This window comes from Phasianus colchicus, chromosome 1, assembly GCF_987193195.1.
Source record: "Phasianus colchicus chromosome 1, bPhaCol1.hap1.1, whole genome shotgun sequence".
NCBI classification, from domain to species: domain Eukaryota; kingdom Metazoa; phylum Chordata; class Aves; order Galliformes; family Phasianidae; genus Phasianus; species Phasianus colchicus.
This window is the reverse complement of record NC_143436.1, coordinates 35,168,230-35,188,138: the sequence shown is the minus strand read 5'-3', so window position 1 is coordinate 35,188,138 and position 19,909 is coordinate 35,168,230. Positions and strand designations below refer to the sequence as shown.

General features: G+C 39.4%; 1 protein-coding gene across 7 annotated transcripts in view; it reads left to right on the top strand.

Annotated features, from left to right (window-relative positions):
- GRIP1 (glutamate receptor interacting protein 1) overlaps positions 1–19,909 on the top strand; it is a 313,106-nt gene that overhangs the window by 291,507 nt on the left and 1,690 nt on the right. For 4 of the 7 annotated variants that reach the window (XM_090138417.1, XM_090138407.1, XM_090138403.1 and 1 more), the window contains exons 16-23: positions 390–534; positions 1,560–1,699; positions 1,882–2,070; positions 5,072–5,228; positions 6,431–6,631; positions 8,997–9,108; positions 11,910–12,143; positions 17,660–17,806. In XM_090138417.1, coding sequence (XP_089994543.1) covers positions 390–534; positions 1,560–1,699; positions 1,882–2,070; positions 5,072–5,228; positions 6,431–6,631; positions 8,997–9,108; positions 11,910–12,143; positions 17,660–17,806 — 1,325 coding nt within the window. Of the gene's footprint in view, positions 1–389; positions 535–1,559; positions 1,700–1,881; positions 2,071–5,071; positions 5,229–6,430; positions 6,632–8,996; positions 9,109–9,254; positions 9,300–11,909; positions 12,144–17,659; positions 17,807–19,909 lie in introns of all 7 variants that reach the window. The other 3 variants (XM_090138396.1, XM_090138386.1, XM_090138391.1) reach the window with 2 other exon arrangements.

Genomic DNA, 19,909 nt, shown 5'->3' with positions numbered 1-19,909 from the left:
TTTTACAAATACCTTCCATTCAGTTCAAGGAACAGAAAAGTTCTGGCATTTACTAAGCCAGTAGTAAAGTACTTCTTCTCTAACAAAATAGCCTGAAGTCACATTTTAATAGGAAGAAGATACTAAGATTTTAAACAATAGAATACAATCCTGTTACAGCAAGGAGAGTTGTTCTAGTGACCTCAATATAAGCATGTTCTGGCAATAAAGAAGAAATTGCACAAGGTGGGTTTTTTTTTCTAAATAATCCAGTAGAGTATGATGAAGAAGTATGTCTGAAATATAATCCTGAAAATGTTTTTGATTACCAGTCAATAGATTTAATGTGTTATTTTTTTCATTCCCTCTTTCATAAGAAACCAACTGCATCTGTTTGGCATTTATTACAGATGAGCAGGAGAGTTCAGGAGCAATTATTTATACTGTTGAGCTCAAGCGCTATGGTGGACCTCTTGGAATTACAATCTCTGGTACAGAAGAGCCTTTTGATCCCATAATCATTTCCAGCCTTACAAAAGGAGGATTAGCTGAAAGGTATATTGGAAGGCAAATTGCTTTTAAGTATTCTTTTTGTCAAGGTAAAGATTAATTTTGTTGACCCTAACATGCTAATTTTCATGTTTTAGCAGTTCTTTGGATCTGAGTTTATAACATTTTTGCTGTCATTTTGTGATGATTACTGAGTTCTGGAACATGAAGAATATCTTAACAGGATGTTCTTGCATATACTATACAAATCAGAGCAAATTGTGATCCATATTTTAAATATCACTGGAAGAGCTACTCAGTCACAGGAACATTCTTTTAAAAGTGGTAGCCTTTTGTATTAGAACAGGTGAGGAAAGCACTTCATGTATCTAAGTTTATCTGAAAATATTCTTCTCGTAGTATGCACACAGTGTCTGTATATGCACTGACTTATACCATAGCTATCTGAGGAGCAGAAATGCTCCTCATGGTAAGTAATGGATAGAGAATAGTTGAAATGCTAAGGTTTTCTGTCATCATTAGGACAGGTAGAGATGTTGCAACTTGTATGTTTCATGGTTGTTTCAGAGAAAATTTACAGAACACAAAGCACGATTGTTTTGCTCAGCCAGAACAGTAATGCATTTACACAAAAAGAATTTGTTTTCTTGCTGTGATGCAGTCCATCTGGAAAGCCACATTGGTGAAATAGTAGACTACTTGCTCTCACTGCCATTATCTGTTCTGTGACTCTAGAAACATTACATTAATTCCAAAATCTATCAAACTGTCTGAGATTATTCTTACTCAGATGGGCTGCAATGAATACTGTCCACAGTTTGTAACTACTGCAGTAACACTGAAATCTAAATCTCCATCCTTCAGCTCTGCTGTTGTCACCACAACAAAGGTGACTTGCTTTAAGCGTTTCTAACAATAGAATTACTCTGTAACACAGCTATGAATGCAAAACAAAAGAAAGATGAGAGTTTAATGCCTCCAAATATGCAAAGAAATGGTCTCTTTTTTTGCTTTTTTTTTTTTTTTTTTTTTTACTGCTCTTCTAATGTTTAATTTCTCTCTTGCTGTAGAACTGGGGCAATCCACATAGGAGACAGAATCCTAGCAATAAATAGTAGCAGCCTGAAAGGAAAGCCTTTGAGTGAAGCCATTCATTTATTACAGATGGCAGGAGAAACTGTCACCTTGAAAATCAAGAAGCAGACAGATGGTAAGTATGGCCAAAGTAGCATCTTTAACGAATGTGTTTTTACAGATGACGAAGCGTTTAGGCCATCTTCAGAGAAAATGTCAGGTCAGTAGCAGAAAAAGCATGTTCTTAGAACTGCATTAAAGCAATGACCATCCCCCATCCCTTTTTTTTTTTTTTTTTTTTTTAATAATCCTGTTCAGCTACCAGTCCCAAGAAATTCTCTGTCCCTGTGGGTCATGTAACTGAACTGAGTGATGCTGAAGATGAAACCTCTGCTGTACAGAAATCTGGCAAACTCTCAGACATCTATTCTGCTACAGTCCCCAGTGTTGACAGCGCGGTAGAGTCATGGGATGGCTCTGGTATTGATACCAGCTTTGGAAATCAAGGTACTATCAAGAGTGCTATCAGTGTTTAAAGTGGAAATTATTGTCTTACAGGTTGACCTTCCTTTGCCCTAAAGACAACCTTGTCTGTACTAAGTTTAAACCTTCTACTTTGTAATGTGCTGGTGTCTTGTTATAACCACACACCTTGGCAGGCAGCATGATTTCTTATGCGTGGCTGGCCTCAAATACATTCTTTTATGACAATGTGCTATGTTATGAAGCATTTATCAATACATTAACAGGCTTTTGTTAGCTTTTCTGACATCTGAATAGCCCAGTCCATAGCTCATACACAACTAAATGAGTTTATCCTTCAAATATAGATCAATGCAAAGCACAGATCACTCTGAAGGTGTTCATGAATTTGACGCCCACGGGCAGTAATTTTTAACAGACAACAGATTTATTATAAAATGCTGAAGGGAGAACATTAAACATTACTCATGATCTGTAAAATTTGCTTCTCCCTCATTACTGCAGTATGGACAATTAACTTTCAGCCCTCAAAAACTATTTTCCAGTTGAAAGACATGATTTTATACTAAGTCTTATACTTCTGTTTAACTTGTTTTAATAAGATTTTCAGTATTTTTTTTGAAAGCAGAATGGTTTGTTTGAAACATGAGGTCAAGAAGTAGCTGATGTTACTGCTAATGGCTTTTTGTTGTTCTTTAATTTTTAAATATTTCTTAGCCTTACTGCACGTATTTTGTCATTAACTTCCTGTTCAACAGGATGGTCTCAATACTCTTAATTACAACTCCTGTTTTCTATGTTTTACTTTTAACTTACAGTTGCACATAACATTTTATTTTATACCCAATGTAATGAGCTGACCTCTTCCTGTGTAATTTGTTGCCTTTTCTGTTTTTAACTGTTTTGGCTAGCTTATCAAAATAAATCATGTTAGAGTTTCTTCTGTTTGTTTGTTTTTGTTGTTTGTTTGTTTTGTTTTGTTTTAAGTTCTAGGGAATATATTTCTGAGAAAGTAAGAAAATGATGGCTCTCATTTTGTATTTGAATTGATTATATCTGAGGCAAATTATTCAACTGTGGAAAGAACTGAGGTCCAGAGTGCTCTCTTAAATCCTGGTCATTCAGACTCCATGCCAAAAACTAAACCAGTGTCTCAAAATGTTTTTTATGTCTCCCTTAAGTAAATCACCCCAGACTTGGCTGGGTCCATGGTACTTCTCTTAAGCAGCCTGAGTGTAATCAGAGTTGCACCTTATCCCTTGCTGTGGTACTACTGTGGCCCACATTTGTATTAAAGTTCATTCTGTCTTGACCTGTCAAGTTGTTTGGCTTCTTTCCAAACCTTTTTTGGCATAAGCACAGGCAAAGCAAAATGAGGAGTTTGGGGAATGTTTCTGGAGCTCCTGATAGTGCTTTATCCTATTAGTTATTAATTCAGTGCTGGTGAGACATCCTTTCTCTCCTTGAATTGACACCCTGTTTTGTACCTTTGTCTGATATGTGTGCCTTAGTAATCTGGAGGATTCCCCACACAACAGTCACATTTTCACATCCAAAACCCTTCATATTATTTAGGAGTCCGTTAATGTTTGTCAGTTAGCTAGAAAAAAGCACACAATTCTGTGTTTGCATGGGATTTAAGGGAGACAGGTCTGCACTGATATCTGAAGTGAATTGTCCTCCTTAGAGAGGTGACAGCAGTGATATTGGTTAGCCATCAATGAAACAGAATTTTCTAATACACAACGCACATCAGAAAATGCCAACTACAGAGACTGAAAAAGGAATTTGTCAAGGTGAAATATGTATATACAGAAGTTCTACTGTACTGCAAATTGTGTACCAGATCACCATCAGATTGTGACAAGTTAATCCGTATGTTCTTTTTAATATGTTGCTTGAAAGCTGGACTCCATTGGCTTCCTACTTGCAATTTAAATTAGAGTTAATTCAGTAAAAGAAAAGCTATTCAACTACCACCAATGTTGCTTTTAAGATAAAAGCACGCAGAAAAAACTCTTCAGATACCAAGGCTGTCTGATGCCACTTGCACAGCCTTGAAACATTTGGAAATAGCTGATAGAAAAGTCTCTTTCTGCAAGCTGAGCTTTCCAAGGGTGTTTATTGTTCCCAGGTGCACATTTCCTCCTGAGAGAGGCCTTTCCTCAGCTTTCCTAGTGAAAAGCAACAGCCCTGACAAGAGCAAGTCCCCTCTGCCCAAAGGGTCATGCTGTGGAGGTCATGCATGTTAAGTCTTTTCTCAAGGCAGTGCAGCTACACGGAGCTGTGATGGCTGTGACAGCACAGTCCTACACCTGTGTTACCGATCCCTTGCCCCATTGGTGCCAAGATGGTCACCCTCCTTCCTGTTGGGGCACTTAATCCAGCCTCTGTGCCATACCAACTTTTGCATCTAAATAGCCATAATGCAGATCAGCAGTGTGCAAAATTCACCCTAATACGTCACTAATTTTTGGCTGCGTTGCTTCCAAATTTGAGGAAGTTACTAAGAAGAAAAAAACTGTCTTACTTGTCATCTAAAAAGTCAAGTTTGTATATTTCTTTTAGTGAATCCTTTCAAACTCTATTTAATAGATCTGAAGTATTTTTTCCTTAATAGATTAAATTTTGGATATTTCACACATTATCAAGTTAACATGTGATGGACATTCGTAACTTATTCACTAATATTCAAAGTCAAGTCAAATTGGAAACTGATGAACTTGTGGAAATGTCCTGCACAAAGTGTTGGAAGTAGATAAGACAAAGGATAGGAAATCTGAGTTGGATATATTTAAGATTTTGTTTTTGACCAACTTTCACAGAAGAAGCTTTAGAGCACTGCTAATTTGGGGCACAAATGAGGTAATTTATTATGCTAAATATCTGGCTGCTGCTACTACTACTACTACAACAGCAGTAATTATCAGCCCACGTTCAAGTTCTAGAGAACCTAGTTTTAAAGATCTACTTTTTTGTCCTTACAGTATATACAGTGTCATGAATATACAATTCATCTTTTTAGGACCCAGCTATCAGGCTTCAGGATACAACTTCAATGCCTATGAATGGAGGAGTCCTAAACAGAGGGGCAGTTTGTCCCCTCCAAGCAGACCACGAAACCACCCATTTCATGACACAGTACTGAGTGATGATGAATGGGACCGACCTACACCAAGCAGGTAAGCTCTTGTTCAAGTTTCTGTTTTCTTATCTTCAGTTGCATTAATGCCTTAAATAAGGACGTTTATTATATGGAATGAAATTATTATTTTCTAACTCATCTGTAGCAGCTCATTCTCTAAATACGAGTTATAGTATTTATGATTAATGAAACTTATCAGAGTAGATAAATAGTGTTTGTGGAAGACTATGATGCCAAAAACAAGGCATATATTTATTTTCAGTTACTTAAAAACAAACAAACAGAAACAGAACAAAACAAAGATTTCAGTACTCATTGTACCTGTTGGTCAGGACTTGCACATCCTGCATTAGAAATACACACTCTTTGTGTAGCATCACAGTGAGCCTGAAGTCTCAGTTTATAGTTCAGTACAACAGAAAATCTTTCCTATATAAACCTGCTGGATAAGTAAATCCGTAAGTTTTAAATCAGTTAGCTTTGAAATGTAAATCAAGGCAGGGTTTAGATGACTGTGCAGCTTTTCAGAAGCTGACTGATCCTCCGATACAGCAGATTGCCCAATGGCATTTTATCTGGGGACAAGTCTGTCAGGATGATACAAGTGTGAATACTCAGCCTCTGTCCAGCTCCTCTGGTCCCTGCTGGCCAGAAGTATGCTAGAAGTTTTCATAGGCTATTAATGGAAAATATCTAATAAAGGAAATAATTGTTTCCTTCCCATTTTTAGTAAGTGTACTGTCTTTAATTTGAGAGCAGTATTTTTATCCACATTAAAAGCTCATCTTTTGTTTCCCAGATAAGGTGCAGCCACAGATTCCAGATCACCTGCTGTTTTACAGTTATATAAGTAATAGGTTGAAAAAGTTGATGAGCAGTCAACCTGAAAGCCAGACTGTAAAATGGAGAATATTCTCAATTACAAGCATGTATTCCACTACCAATTTAAAGCACAGTTCAAAAAAAGTATGCGCATTAAAGTGGCTTGTTCTACTTACACCTGAGAGATACAGCAGAAATTTAAATAATGGTTATTTTAATATCGTATTTGTAAAATAAATTATGCCAGACCTGACAGTGCACCTGTGCCAAGTGCTGGAGTATTTGAGAAGGATGTATCTGTTCTTCCAGCCTGTGAGAGATAACTCCAGAACCAAAACAGCTCCTCTATGCTTCTAGCTAAGCACTCTGTCTTCTCTAACACTAAAAAGTAATTTTTCTTACCTTTATTTTGTGTAGCACAGCTTCCAAGAACATGTGGCAACAGAAGGAGACTGAGACATTGGGAGAGAATCAAGAAAATCACTTAAAGCAAACTTCTGTAGAAAGAGCAGGGGGAGAGAGCATCAGGAGCATGAAGAAAGAGGGCAAGCTGTGGAAAAGTGCCTCTGGTGGGCAGAGGAAAGGTGGGGGACAGCTGGAAGAGTGGAATACTTCCAGGTAGGAAAACTGTGCACAGGAGTGAGACCTGACTGGGACGGGGCTGAGGGGGAGGAAGGAAGAAAAGAAAGTAAAAAGTTAAAATGAGAAAAAGGAGAAAAATGGGTAAAAGCAGAAAGCACGTCACTAATATGCCACTGAGTGATGATAACGTTACAGCTGGAAGTAAATTAAACCAGAGAGCATAAGCTGCTCCATAGCCCTGATTCTACCTACCACTGACAGACAGAATAAGTCAGTTATAGCTCCCACTCCAAGGAAAGTTTTTTGCACATTAAAACTTTATATACAGGAATGAGTCTGCCAGATCCTGGAACATCTTATCACTTCCTGATAGAAAAAAAAAAAAAAGGAAGGGGAACCCAGAGAGGGGATCTGCTCTCTTCTATAGCAACAAGAGCCAAACCATAGGCACTTGTAGCTTCATATCTGTCCCAGTACCCTCGGCATGTTTGTGTTTCTGAATTCCTGATGACTCTTTGAATGAGCATCAGAAAGAGAGATTTATTTGCTTCAGCTCAAACAATATTTCACATGACATAAAACCAATCTCTCAGATTTGTTTCAGGAAAAAAAGATAGATGAGAAATGTTTTTGGAAGCTCTTTTTTGTGATGCAGTTGTTCAGCTACAAAGCAGCTTATTAATGTGGCTATAATGGAGGTGAAAACGTTGAGCATTTCACATGCCAGGAGATAAGATTCAGAAAAAGCAAAAGAGGAGGTGAGGGCAGAGAGAAGAATTGTTCTGGCCAAAAAGATGTCCAAACTTACAGTCATTATAATTTCAGATTTCATAGGAGTTAGAGGAGAAATGGACCTCCTGTTCTAGTAAATCCAGTCTTCGTTGAATAGACATATAAACCTTTTCATTAACTCAAGTTCTCTTTTACAGTACAATATTACTATCCAATATAAAGAAAGGTATTGGATAAAGTAGTTGATGTTCAGCATTAGCCATTAGAATAACTACTTAGGTTGATTGAAAGAGCTAATTTCAGACATCAAGGATCTTTCTAAAATCATGTTTTAAATACTTTCTTATCTTGCCTGAGAGGAATTGCATCTGTGATCTGAGTAGGTATTCTCACCATTGCTGTATCTATTGCAATATCTTAGAGGAGACACTGATGCTAGATGGAGAATCATTGCAATAGGAGTTCGAAATGGCTGACCATTGTCTGCTTGACTGATAGTAGCTGTAAGAAAGCATCTCCAAGGCAGAGTATCCTGTGTGTGAAGCATTCAAGCTATCGTTGGTTGTGCTGGGCAATTCCCCATTTAAAAGCTATCACGTTAACTGTGTTACATTCATGCTATTCTCAGTAACACTGTTTGTCAAGCAAGGCCTCAGATGCTTCCATAATACTGTTTGCTCTGTTTATGTGATGTTAAGCACCACTAGCTGCAGTCCATGGGTAGCTGCTCCAAAGTAAAAGCTTGCTGCCACCAAAAGGCCGATTTCTCATTCTTTCCTTCCCTCATCCTCCCCCTCAGCCTTTCAGCAGCCCCCTCCCTTGCAGCTGCTTTGACGCTTGTGTGAACCTTCATTCAGCTGACCTCCTTTGCCAAGGCAGCAAAAAACTCCTGCTTTCTGCCCTCACACACACGCACAGTGGCAGTGTTGCTTTGGGCTGTGTTTCTGCAGTCAGAGTTGGCATTTTGGTCTGACCTTTCTCACTGGGCAACCTTCCTAAGCATCACTGTCCCTAACAGCTTGCTCTGGAGTGCTAGTAATATTGCTTCAGTGTTTTTATGAAACATCAGAGATCTAGGTCTCCATGCAAGCCAGTTGCATCTCTGGAGGTTTCTCTTGTTTGTGTATAAAATTACTGGAGCAGTTTCTATTATAGCACTCAGGTGGGCTTAAATTGATAATAAGTGCAGCTTAGTCTGAAGGAATCAGTGAAAACACCATTATCCCTCCTTTGCAAAATGCCGTTTGCCAAAATGAGAGCTCTTCATATTTCCCTGAAAGAAGTCTGTGAGGTTGAAAGGTTTTATTACAAACATTTTGCTGCACAGAGCAGCTCTGCCCTGGTTGATTCGTTAATTTGCATAGGGAGAACCCAGTTTCAGATCAGTAGAAATGTATATTCAACTGTTCTTGAAATCCGTGTGTCTCCTTCCTGAACAACACCCTGCTCAGATCCTGCCAGCTGCTCGTGACCGCCAGGTGATGGGAAGACCTGGCTGCCATGTGCTCTGCATGCCCATCCGGCCTCTCCCGACCAGCGACCTCCCCACTCCTGCCTACCTACTGTAAAGTTCTGTCATTCGACTTGCAATCTGTGGCAAGGCACGTGTGTAAAATATATTTTCAAGGGAAAACAATCCATCTTTTTTAACCTCTCATTGTAAATCTAGCTTCGCAGGTACCCATGATAACACCGAGGCTGACCAGGAGGAAAACTTCTGGTCTCAGGCTCTGGAGGATTTAGAGACCTGTGGCCAGTCAGGAATTCTGAGGGAACTAGAGGTAGAACAATCTTAACCTTTCTTTCCAATTATAGAGAAATATAATGGTTTTGGTTTGGTTTACATTCATTTTATTTTCTCCTTTTTTTTCTTTTAATTTGCACTAATCGCACCAATTCATTTAAAAGCTTTAACCCCTCTCCACAGGACAAGGCTGACAGGCGTCTGTGTTTGAGAAACATGACTCTCTTGGTACCTACCCTTTACGTTTATCTTTTTGCTTGTGCAGCTGCCTCCCCCACCCCTAACCAGAGCTATTTTCTTTTACTCAATGCAACTGAAATTCTATGAACGTGTTCGCCCCAGAGCTTTTGACTTGTAGCTTCTGCTGTGCGTCCCATTGATGCTGTTTGCACAGGCAGCAAATGGTGCAGAACTTCCTCAGTGGGCATAGCCTCCCTGCGGCAGCGCATCCCACTCTCTTGCAGCCGCTTGATGCAGCTTTTCTTAGCATGCTGTAGGTTGTCTTTTAAATTGAAACTTAATTTGATTAAGATGAACATAAAAGAAAATAATGTTATCGAGATATTGAATACAGCCTTACCACTCTGGAAAAAAAAAAAAAAAAGAAAAAAACCCTGCCAACATGAGAAATGTTGGTTGTGCAGCAATTTCTCCACTATGCATAACATATTTTATCCTGAAATTAATTGCAAATCTAACTTCATGGCAGGTCGTGTGGGGGGGTGAAGCAAAGGGACAGAGGCAGAGTAACTTTGAGTCTATTTTTCTAATCACCTTTACTCTAAGTTCTCTAATTGGAACAGTTAAAATTATGCTGGCTCTGAAAGTTGAAGAACGAAAGGTCCTAAAATATTTTCTTTTATGTTCTTTTAAATTCCTGGAGCTGCAAAACTGGCAGAATCTCATTTTCATTTTTATGTCATTGAAGTCCTTTAGCAGCCAGGAGGAATGTGAATGGCATAACTTAGTGAAAGTTTTTCAGTCTAGATTAATTTACTCCTTCAGATTTACGGCTTCTGTATTGCATGTATGGATAGCAAAATGTGATTCTCGTGTATTTGTTATTGCAAACCAGAGAAAAGAAGGAGAAAATGTTATATGGGTTTAATTCCATAGTTAGATATGGTTTGGTACTGCAGGCTTCTCATGCAGTTTCAATATTCAGAGCACAATAAAAGGAGATGGAAGTAAGTAATTCAGAAATGGAAATAGATCATTCAGAATTCAGTTACTTCAACACGTTGAGATTTCCTCAGCCTTTTATAAAAGCAGCCACCTCTATTTTACAAAAGTGAAATTCAGAAGCGTAGATGCTGTAACATTTATAGCATCGCTTCCTTGCACAGCTCACAGATCTGAAAAGAAAGCAAGACTCATTCAGCATGACAGGGAGCTGAGAATGGCAATGCCTCTTTTTTTATGAAGTACCATCACATAGTCAAGGACTCCTTCTTATTTTTCATTCCAAGGTCTTCAGCCAAACAGCAAAAAACCTGTTGTTTGCCAAGTCCTCGAGCTGCTTTGCTCCGTCAGAAAGTAATAGCAGTCAGTGAACACAAGAGAGACTATTAAAGTACAGTAGATTATCTCATAGTGAAAGTAGTGCTAGAGTTGGGAGAACGATGAGACAAGTATGGTCACTAGACTCAGAAGCAAACTTTCATTTGCCTTTTTCTTCCCCTTTTTTCCTTTTTTTCTCATTTTCAAGCAGGCTGTCTGCATCCTGTCCCAGTCAGATTTCAGCTTGTGGCCTGAACTCATAGTTTCCCATTTTTCATGTCCATCAGTACCAGGGAGAATAAATAGGAAATTCAGTGCATGCTACCCCAGCAGCAGGCTGCACCCCGCTGTGGCAACTGTGCCAAAGCATAGTTTACCTCCCATTCTCTGAAGGAGGAATTCTTTCACAGTGGGTACTTTTGGTGTCAGTACAGTACATTCCACCCAGTGGCTGAGGTGACTTCTGTTGTCTTCTTTCAACATCCCATCTCTGGAGGCTCTCAAGGCCAGGTTGGATGGAGCCCTGGGCAATGTGATCTAGTGGGTAGCAGCACTGCCCATGGCAAGAGTTTAGAATTGGGTGAGCTTTAAGGTCCCTCCCAACCCAAGTTATTCTGTGATTCTGAGATTTCATGCTTTGTGCATTCTTTTATCTAACATGAAGTCTAGCTTTTCCTGAGACTAAAACCAGCAGTGAGAGAGGGGTTGGTATCTCTGAAATGCTAGTGCTGACTAAGGTAGTTGCTTTTGCAATATGCACGTTATGCATAATTTCTTCCAAGCAGTGAGTGTACCTGCACTGAGTTTCTCCCAGGCTGGGATGGTGTCCAGGCAGTGGCTCTGCCAGCACTGGCTCTAGAGCTGCCTTCACATTCTGCTGACTTTACTGTTTTTTTAATAAACCTCGCACTCACAGTCTGTCTTGTAAATACCTTCCTATAGATCCAATTCCAACAAATGTAATTAGGCTGCAACTTAAACGTCACTTTATTTACATAAAATATATTTAAAGTGAACAGTTATACTATACACTCTTCAGTCCAGTCTGCCAGGGGACTAGCTGACCAGCACAGCCATTCCAGTGCTCAGTATTTTAGTTGAAAATGCCATCTGAAAACGTTTGCCTATGGGGTTCTGTTATTCTTGTTGTGTTTTGTTGTGGTCCTTTATTTTATAGTGACTTGCAAGCAGATTGAACATCTGTCCTCTTGCCTTTTGCTGTGCCCTGAGTGATTGTGTTTTAACAAAGAATAGATAAGTTTTTCCTACTGCTGTGAATTAACCGCTTACTTAAACCACATTCTGTGTTAAAAATTAACCTGTTCATTAATGCTCTAGGCCACAATTATGTCAGGAAGTACACTGAGTTTGAATCATGAAAACCCACAGCCTCGTAGCCAGCTGGGAAGACAAGCCAGCTTCCAGGAAAGAAGCACTGTAAGGCCACATTACAGTCAAGCTTCTCGTAGCAACACATTGCCATCAGATGTGGGGAGAAAGTCCATGGTTATGAGAAAAATTAAGCAAGAAATGAAAGAAATCATGTCACCAACTCCTGTGGAGTTACACAAGGTCTGTAATTTTTCTTCTGACAGTTCTGAAATAATATATTCAGCATAGGGAATCTAATTATAAGGCAATACAGTAAGCACTTTTTATAATGACTCCACAGATGTAATTCTGGGGCTGTGCATATTAGTTCTTAGAAAGACATAAATGATATATCCTTATGGGGAAAGCAAACAAATAAGATGCATCTTTGTCTAGTATTTTCTTTTACAACAAATTCTCAAAAGGGACTGCTCTTTTGCAAGGAGGAACCACTGGTAATTTGAATTGACAATACCAATAACTCATCTCTGCAAAATATGTTCATTAAGAAACCAAAGTTTAATTTCTAGAAAATACATTTCTTTAGAAAATTACTCAGGAGGGATTTGGGCTCCCATTGGTCCTTCTTCAAATTAACACTAATTTTGAATCAAATATATGATGCTCAATGCACACAATACAGAATCCTTCAAATGAACTATTGCTTCACTTCTCTTTATAATTCCTTTTTTCTAAAAAGGATAAAAACTTTACAGTCTATGCAACTTTTCACTGCTCAAGACTTGTTGAAAACACATGGTAATATTAAGGTGGCTTTACACCCCAAGGCAGTCATGGATAGAGCAGCTTCATATCTGCAGAGGAAACACCATGCTGGTTGAAGTCTCAAATCCCAAAAGGCCATAACAGGAACCAGTGTCCAGAATTCTGGGGAGCGTTACAATGCTGTTCTCCTTGGTGGGAATGAGTGTCCCATCTTGTACACCTTTTTCCTCCCCAAGGTCCAAGATTTTCCCAGAAAAGGGAGAAAAGCATGTAGAAATTTCTGTAAGAGTCTCATGTTGTCACTCTCAGGGTAGTTGGTTTGTTTTCTGTTCACTGTGGCTCTGACTGGGCTCAGTTCATAATTCATTCCATGTGGTGCGATAAGGTCTCACTGAGTATATGCTAAGTGAATACTTCCAGAAGATATTGAAGAGTGGATCTTACATATGGACAGGGAATAAATTGCCTGTGTAAGCAGTCAATAGGATGTGTTGTGATAGTTTAAAGCTACTTGTATTTCCATCTTGATATGAAGAGATTAATGGGGTTGGTTGCTGTGCTCCATTTTCCTGAGTGGAAATTAAATGTGAGATAGAAGACAAATCTATGCCAGCAGGCACTTCATGGTGTGCTCACACTTAGCAAAGATACCGTTTTTCTTCTATGGATTATAAAACAAGTCTGTGTTGACTGATAAAGGAAATGCTTTGCTGGACAGGAAGGGTCAGATTTCTGCTAATGAATCAGTATTGTTTTACAGCTGCTAGCTCTTAAGTACTACGCAGTAAGAAAAGACATCTTTTAAGAAAAACAGCTATCAGTGCCTGGATCTTATGGTCCAGCTCACCAGAATATGCTTATACCCTGTTCATTGCAGGGGAGTTGGACTAGATGACCTTTAAAAGTCCCTTCCAACTCTAAAGTTTCTATGCTTCTATGCAAGTTAACCCAAGCATCATGGGCTGGTTTTGTATTCATGCCAATCTTAGTTAAGTTCCTATTGGTTCTTGTGTAGAAATGTGTCTATTACTTTCTGTCCCCTCCTTGCTGTTTATGTTAGACCTCTAGTTTAACACGAATAACCTGTTCAGTTTCTATTTCTCAGGAAAACTTGTCCAAAACAGCTGCAGTGCCGTATGAGTGACTCTGAATTCACTGCCAAAAGAATTCCTTAAGTATTTTTTTTGTAGTAGGGCTTGCTGGCAAATGTGCTCTGCCCTCTGCAGGCAAATGTCCCACTATGTCAGGTCAGAGAGAAAAAGGCTGGATAAAAGTCCTCAGGCTACAAACACAAATGAGTAACTGTAAGGGAGCAGCAGGGTGAGCAAATGACATTACCAGCTTTGTCCTTCTCAGATGCATCCCTGTCAGAAAGGTAACACAGCCCTGAGAATTATTTTGATTAATGCTGCAAACTTTGCAGCAGGTGAACGTGAACTCACTGCTATTTTTTGCTTAACTGCATTGATTTCACCAAATATTTATCCTGTTTTTATCCTGAGAAAGCTAGGATTGAGATAAGTGTCATACAGATCTGTCACAATATTTGTTCTAGATGGTTTAATCAGTAATATTTAATTTAGCTGGATACTATGTTGCTGTATTGGTACCCAAATTTAATTTATGCCTTTAATTGATTTTATCTACTTAGGTAAGTGTATAGATTAATATTTTTCTTAAAATCATAGCAGACCAATTTGAAAAGTTTCCCAGAGCAAGATTTCCTATGAGAACAAAAATATGCACTAGACATAAAATAATTTTTCATCAGTATTGCTGCATGTCAGCATTAGCCTAACATTGCCGTTGGTTAAAATCTCTCAATAGCTAATCTGTGCACGATGTATGAATTTAAATGAAACATTTTCCCATATATCTGAGAGGGAGGAGAGGCACAGAAACAAACTCAAAACCTGTAAGCCTCTGTTCAAAATTTGTAACTATTTAATTGCTTATGAAATATGCATTAAATTTCCATTTCAGCTTTCTTTTTCCCTTAGGCTTCTGATGCAAATTTAAAAGTCTAACAAATCATTTACAGCTGAGATTTTGCTATTGAGATCAAAACTTCCAAACAGTTGTGATGAGAAGTACAAATAAGATGGCATGATTTAGGTGTTGTGTGAATTGCCTACAATCTCACACCCTTCAGACAGGCTGCATTAGTGGCAAGTGAGGATGAGAAACCTGGGTGGGAAGGCTTTGCCCTTACCCACTACTAAATAAAAATCAGGCACTGATTTTACTTGAGGATTTTCTTTTAGAAATATATGCTGCCCTAAAGGGAAGTGGCTCCAATATTATAACCTGTAATGTGCTCTCTGCAGATGAGTAGCACCTAAAAAGTGTGACAGCTGTCAAAGACACAGCAATGTTCAATTGCAACCTCATCCCTTGAATAAATAGCTATCAGTTAAATTGATTTCCAAATTCCTGTTAAGTTAGTCAAAAGTCAAAAAAATACAGCCATGAGGGAAACCATTTTTAAAAACTCTTTTATGATCTGTAGACCTGAAGAACCAGAGAAATTAGGTAGTATTTTGATACATACCCTTCCAGAATCACGTTGTCTGCTCTGCCGTGGCTTTGGTAAGGTCTGGACTGTAACAGACTGCTCAGTTCGGGGTCTGAAAGATAAGGAAGGCATTGTCCTGCAGAATATACTTTATAGAAAAACAATCTTTGTTTCACATAGCTGCAAAGAGAGAATAAAGTACTCCCCTTGTTCTTTGTGGATAGCAGCAGACTTAAGTCTCAGCAAGGGAGTTTTAGTTTAGACATGGGGGAAATAGTTGAAACACTGGCAGTAATTACTTTAATAGTCTGTGGAGTGTCCTTCACTGGAGATTTCAAGAAGCAGGACAGATCGCTTAGAAATGGGTTAAATGCAGTTTGTCCAAACTTAGGGCAAGAGTACAGCCTTAGATGGCTTCAGAGAACCCCGGTTTCATATGGTCTGGAGGGTTTTCATCCGAGGTTGAATCCTGCTCCACTTAATGCCAGTGCCTTAAGGAAAAGGAAGGAAAAAGAAATGGAATGAGTGGGAAGTTCCTTTTAAAAAACGTAACATCTCTTCCGGAACAGCACAGTATTTTATATCTCATCTCCCCTCAGGCTTTGTATCATGTTTCCACATTTGCTTTTCAAGGCTTCTTTAAGAAGCAGTTAAGAGAAGCCCTCCTATCTTTGTGAAAGTGTGGAGAAAAGATTATTTAAAAGAGGATTCGTGTCTTGGTGCAATGCTAATTAGTTTTTGGTCTTGCCAGGAAGTGCACACAACTATTACTAAATTAAATAAATCTCTCTGCTTTAGTTTTCCTGGGGAGTTTGGTATTGGTTTGGTTTGTTGTTTTGTTTTGTTTTGTTTTGTTTTTTGGTTGTTTGGTTTTCAACTTCCTGTATTGTTAGTCTTATGGCACTTTCAGGGATACCTCAGATCAAACCCATGTTAGACATGGCTGTGATGTGACAACCAGGTGTCTGTTCTCACCCTGTTTAAAGCACTGTTAATGTACCACTGAAGCAGAGTAAATTCAAGAAAAGTGCAGAGAGCTTGAAAAGAAAAACACAACCATCTCTGCCATTTGTTTATCTGAGCAAATATTTTACTTCTGTTTTGAGGCAACTTTTTCCTTGCTTATCTTTCCACAATGATTTTTAAGGCAGGGTCTCAGCATCAACTTGCATGGTGCCCAACCCTGCTGTGCCTTGTCATTTTTCTGTGAAACACTGACTGAGTGCTGGAGCCTCTTCTGAGCTCAGTCCTCACCCTGTTTTAAGCAGGAGACTGGGCTGGAGGCCTCCAATATCCCCTCTAATTGGAAGGATTCTGTGATTCAGAGACACCAGAGAGGAATTCAGTGTTATGGAGATGGCTCTGGACCAGGAGTGGTCAAAGGGGTCAGAACCTGCTTCCCACTAGGCAGGGCATTAGTGGCTGGCACATGCAAGTGGTTGCAGCACTTGGAGCTTGCTTGTGTCAAGCCATTATAAAATTAGAGAGCACTCCATGCTGTTAGTTCATCAGCCAAGATATAATTTGAAGCAGTATTTTGAACCTGAACTGAAATACACTATATCAGTAAGAGCATGATTTTGGCTATGTGTCTGTATTAGCACACACCTTCTGGCAGCATTGACGTGTCAATCAGAGGCCATGCCATTGGCCTACACAATTTTCTTGCATAGGTCTGTTTGCCCGGTGTAAGAGAGTAGCAAAGCAAGAAAAATTCAAAAAAAAACTTAAGAAATAAAAAGCTACACATGGCACATCTACAAAGAAGTCTCTGAATTCTTTTCTAGCAAATAACTGAACTCACAAGACTATTCTCACAGTACTAATTCTCTGAACATATAGAAAACCTCATTCTCCTAACAAGGATAGCGTCCATGTACTACTTTTGAATGGCTGTCTCTTGCCTGTGTAACTAACATATCTATGCTGGCATCACACAATTGCTTGTCTTCAAAATACCTTTCCTGCAGTGTCTTCCTGTAGGAGCCATGTTTGTGTGTTCCTAGAAGGTTGCATTGTAACTCTTATACTGAGCACTGTTGGGACTGGACCTTACAGGGTTGACCACTGCCTGGTGAAAAAGAAGGCTGACATGGCTCAAGGTGCCAGTGGTATTTTGGAAGATATGACACGGGTTTAGTTTAGGCCAAGTCTTTGTTACTGCACATTGGCCTTCACTGTAGAGATGCCAAGTCTTGTTAACAGCTCTCACAGCCTTGCAGTTGAGTTGAGATTCTTGGTGGCAGTTAGTTAATCAATTCCCCATCATGCTGAGACCATTAAGATCATCATAAAATAAGATCATCATCATAAAAATGGGGCCAACTCCCATATAGTACTAGAAGTACCAAGTAGTAGGTAAATAAGTGATTAATGTAATATGAAATAAATGTAGGAAGGAGATCTGCCTAGTGCTTGTAGAAATGAGGACAAACTTTTTTTCCCCACCGTACCATTATGTCAATTACCTCCGCAGGTAACTTTGTACAAGGACTCTGATGGAGAAGACTTTGGGTTCAGTGTCTCAGATGGTTTATTGGAAAAAGGAGTGTATGTTAAAAACATTCGACCAGCTGGCCCTGGTGATATGGGTGGTTTGAAACCATATGACAGACTCCTACAGGTAATGTTTTTGTCACCACTCAGGTTTATTGTGAATGGACATGACATAAAAAGTCCATTTTGTAAAAAGTTTTGTAACCGGACTGCATGGTCTTTGGGTATCATCTGTGTACACAGATGTGTGGGCACAAAACTGCATAAAATTGTGTTAGCACTCAATTGGAACAGCTTTATTATCTATGAGAGCTACTCTGAAAGTAATGCCTCCTATTTTATTATGTTGGTCCACGACATCTGAGACAGATGGTGGTGGTATGGCAGTAGAGGCTGAACCTTCCTGCCAGTATTGCTACATGTTGTTGCTGTGTGACAGGTGGCAGCAGAGGAACAGTCTGACACAACGGTGTCTGACATGGAAGGGCGGATGGAACAAAGGTGTGAAACTGAATTCCTCCATGTGGAAAAAATGGCACCCACTGGCATTCATCAACACTTGCTGAATGTTTATAGAGAGCAAACAGTGGGTGTGGGTGTAGATAGGCAGGGGGTGGTGTGTTTCAACAGTGGTGACAGCAGCATGAAAGGCAAGCCATGTTCTGAATGGCCATGCACAACTGTTGCACCATGAAATGAAGAGCATCTTGATGAGCTCATCTGCACAAATCAGTGGATTGTGACCAGAGAACTGTTTACAGAGCTGAGTATTGGCTTCAATGCATTGGAAACTATGGTGGCAGTGTTGGAATATCGCAAACTTTGAGCCAGGTGGGTCCCATGAATGCTCACAGAGGAACAGCAAGAGCACCATATGCAAGTTTGTCAGGGCCTATTGAACTAATATAGAGCTGAAGGTGACAGTTTCCTGGATCACATCATTACTAGGGACAAGATGTGACAACACCACTCCAAGTTGGATTCATAACCATGGAGTGGCAACATGAATTCTCCATCAATGAAAATGTTCAAGAGTCAGTGGGTTAAGTGATGGGTCTTTTGGGATTGGAAAGGAGTAATCCTTTTGGATTTCTTGGATCCCAGACAAATCACCAACTCTGACCACTACATCATGATGCTAATTGAGCTGAAGGCTCCAACTTCCAGTCAGGCCAGAGAAGAACCTTTCTTTTGCAAAACAATAACACCAGGCCCCTTGCCAGTTTGAAGACCGTGGAGCACATTGCCAATCTTGGCTGGACTGTCCTACCACACTCACCAGATTTGGTACCATCTGACTTCTATGTGTTTGGGCTGAAGAAAGATGGATTGCATGGGCAACCTTTTTCAAGCAGCAGTGCTGTCATAGCAGCCATGAAACAGTGGGTCACTTCTGCTGGTACAGACTTTTACAAGCATGGCATGCAGGCTCTTGTTCATCACTGGCAAAAATGCACAGCTAATGGTGGTGACTACATTGAAAAATTGCATTTTGTAGCTGAGAATCTGCTCAATCAAATAAGTGTTACTGGGCTCTTCATATCTGCTGTAGTTTCCATGGAAATAAATAGGAGGCATTACTTACAGAGCAAATGCTCTACGTTGCTTATTGTATTTTCAGGGAGAAGCAGTGTTGTTATTTTGTGTATCTACTGAGAAAGGATGTGGGGGAAATGGGAAAAAGGGGAAACAAGATCTTAATTCTCTGTGCCACACGCCAAATAAATCCCTTAGGGCACTGGGTAGGAAAATGCAGCAGCTCATGGTGATCTGGGCTTTTATGCAGTAGAACTAAAGGCAGATTTTCTCTGTAAAGTTGCATTTATAGAAACAAATTACTTATTTCATAACTTCAAGGGAAACATGCAAATGTTTACTGGAAAGTTAGAATTTCCTGAGACATTTCCAGACAGATCTGTAATTTTTGCTGTTCTTGTTACAGACTTTAAAATTGTTTCTGTGCTTAATCCTCGTTGCTGATTGCCAGAGCTGTAATAGTATAATGCTCACCGAGCACCACATCTGTGCAGTGCCAAGTTGCACTGGGAGGAAAAAACCTTTTTTTTTTTTTTTTTTTTGTCAGCTAGTCTATTAAAATGTTTTAGTATTAACACAAGAGAAAACCTGAATTGAAATTTTAGATGTGGGCTATGGCACTTCATTCAGTGAATACTATGAAGGCTGTGAAAGTGGGAAAAATGATGTGCTGTTAAGTATCATTTATGGAGCA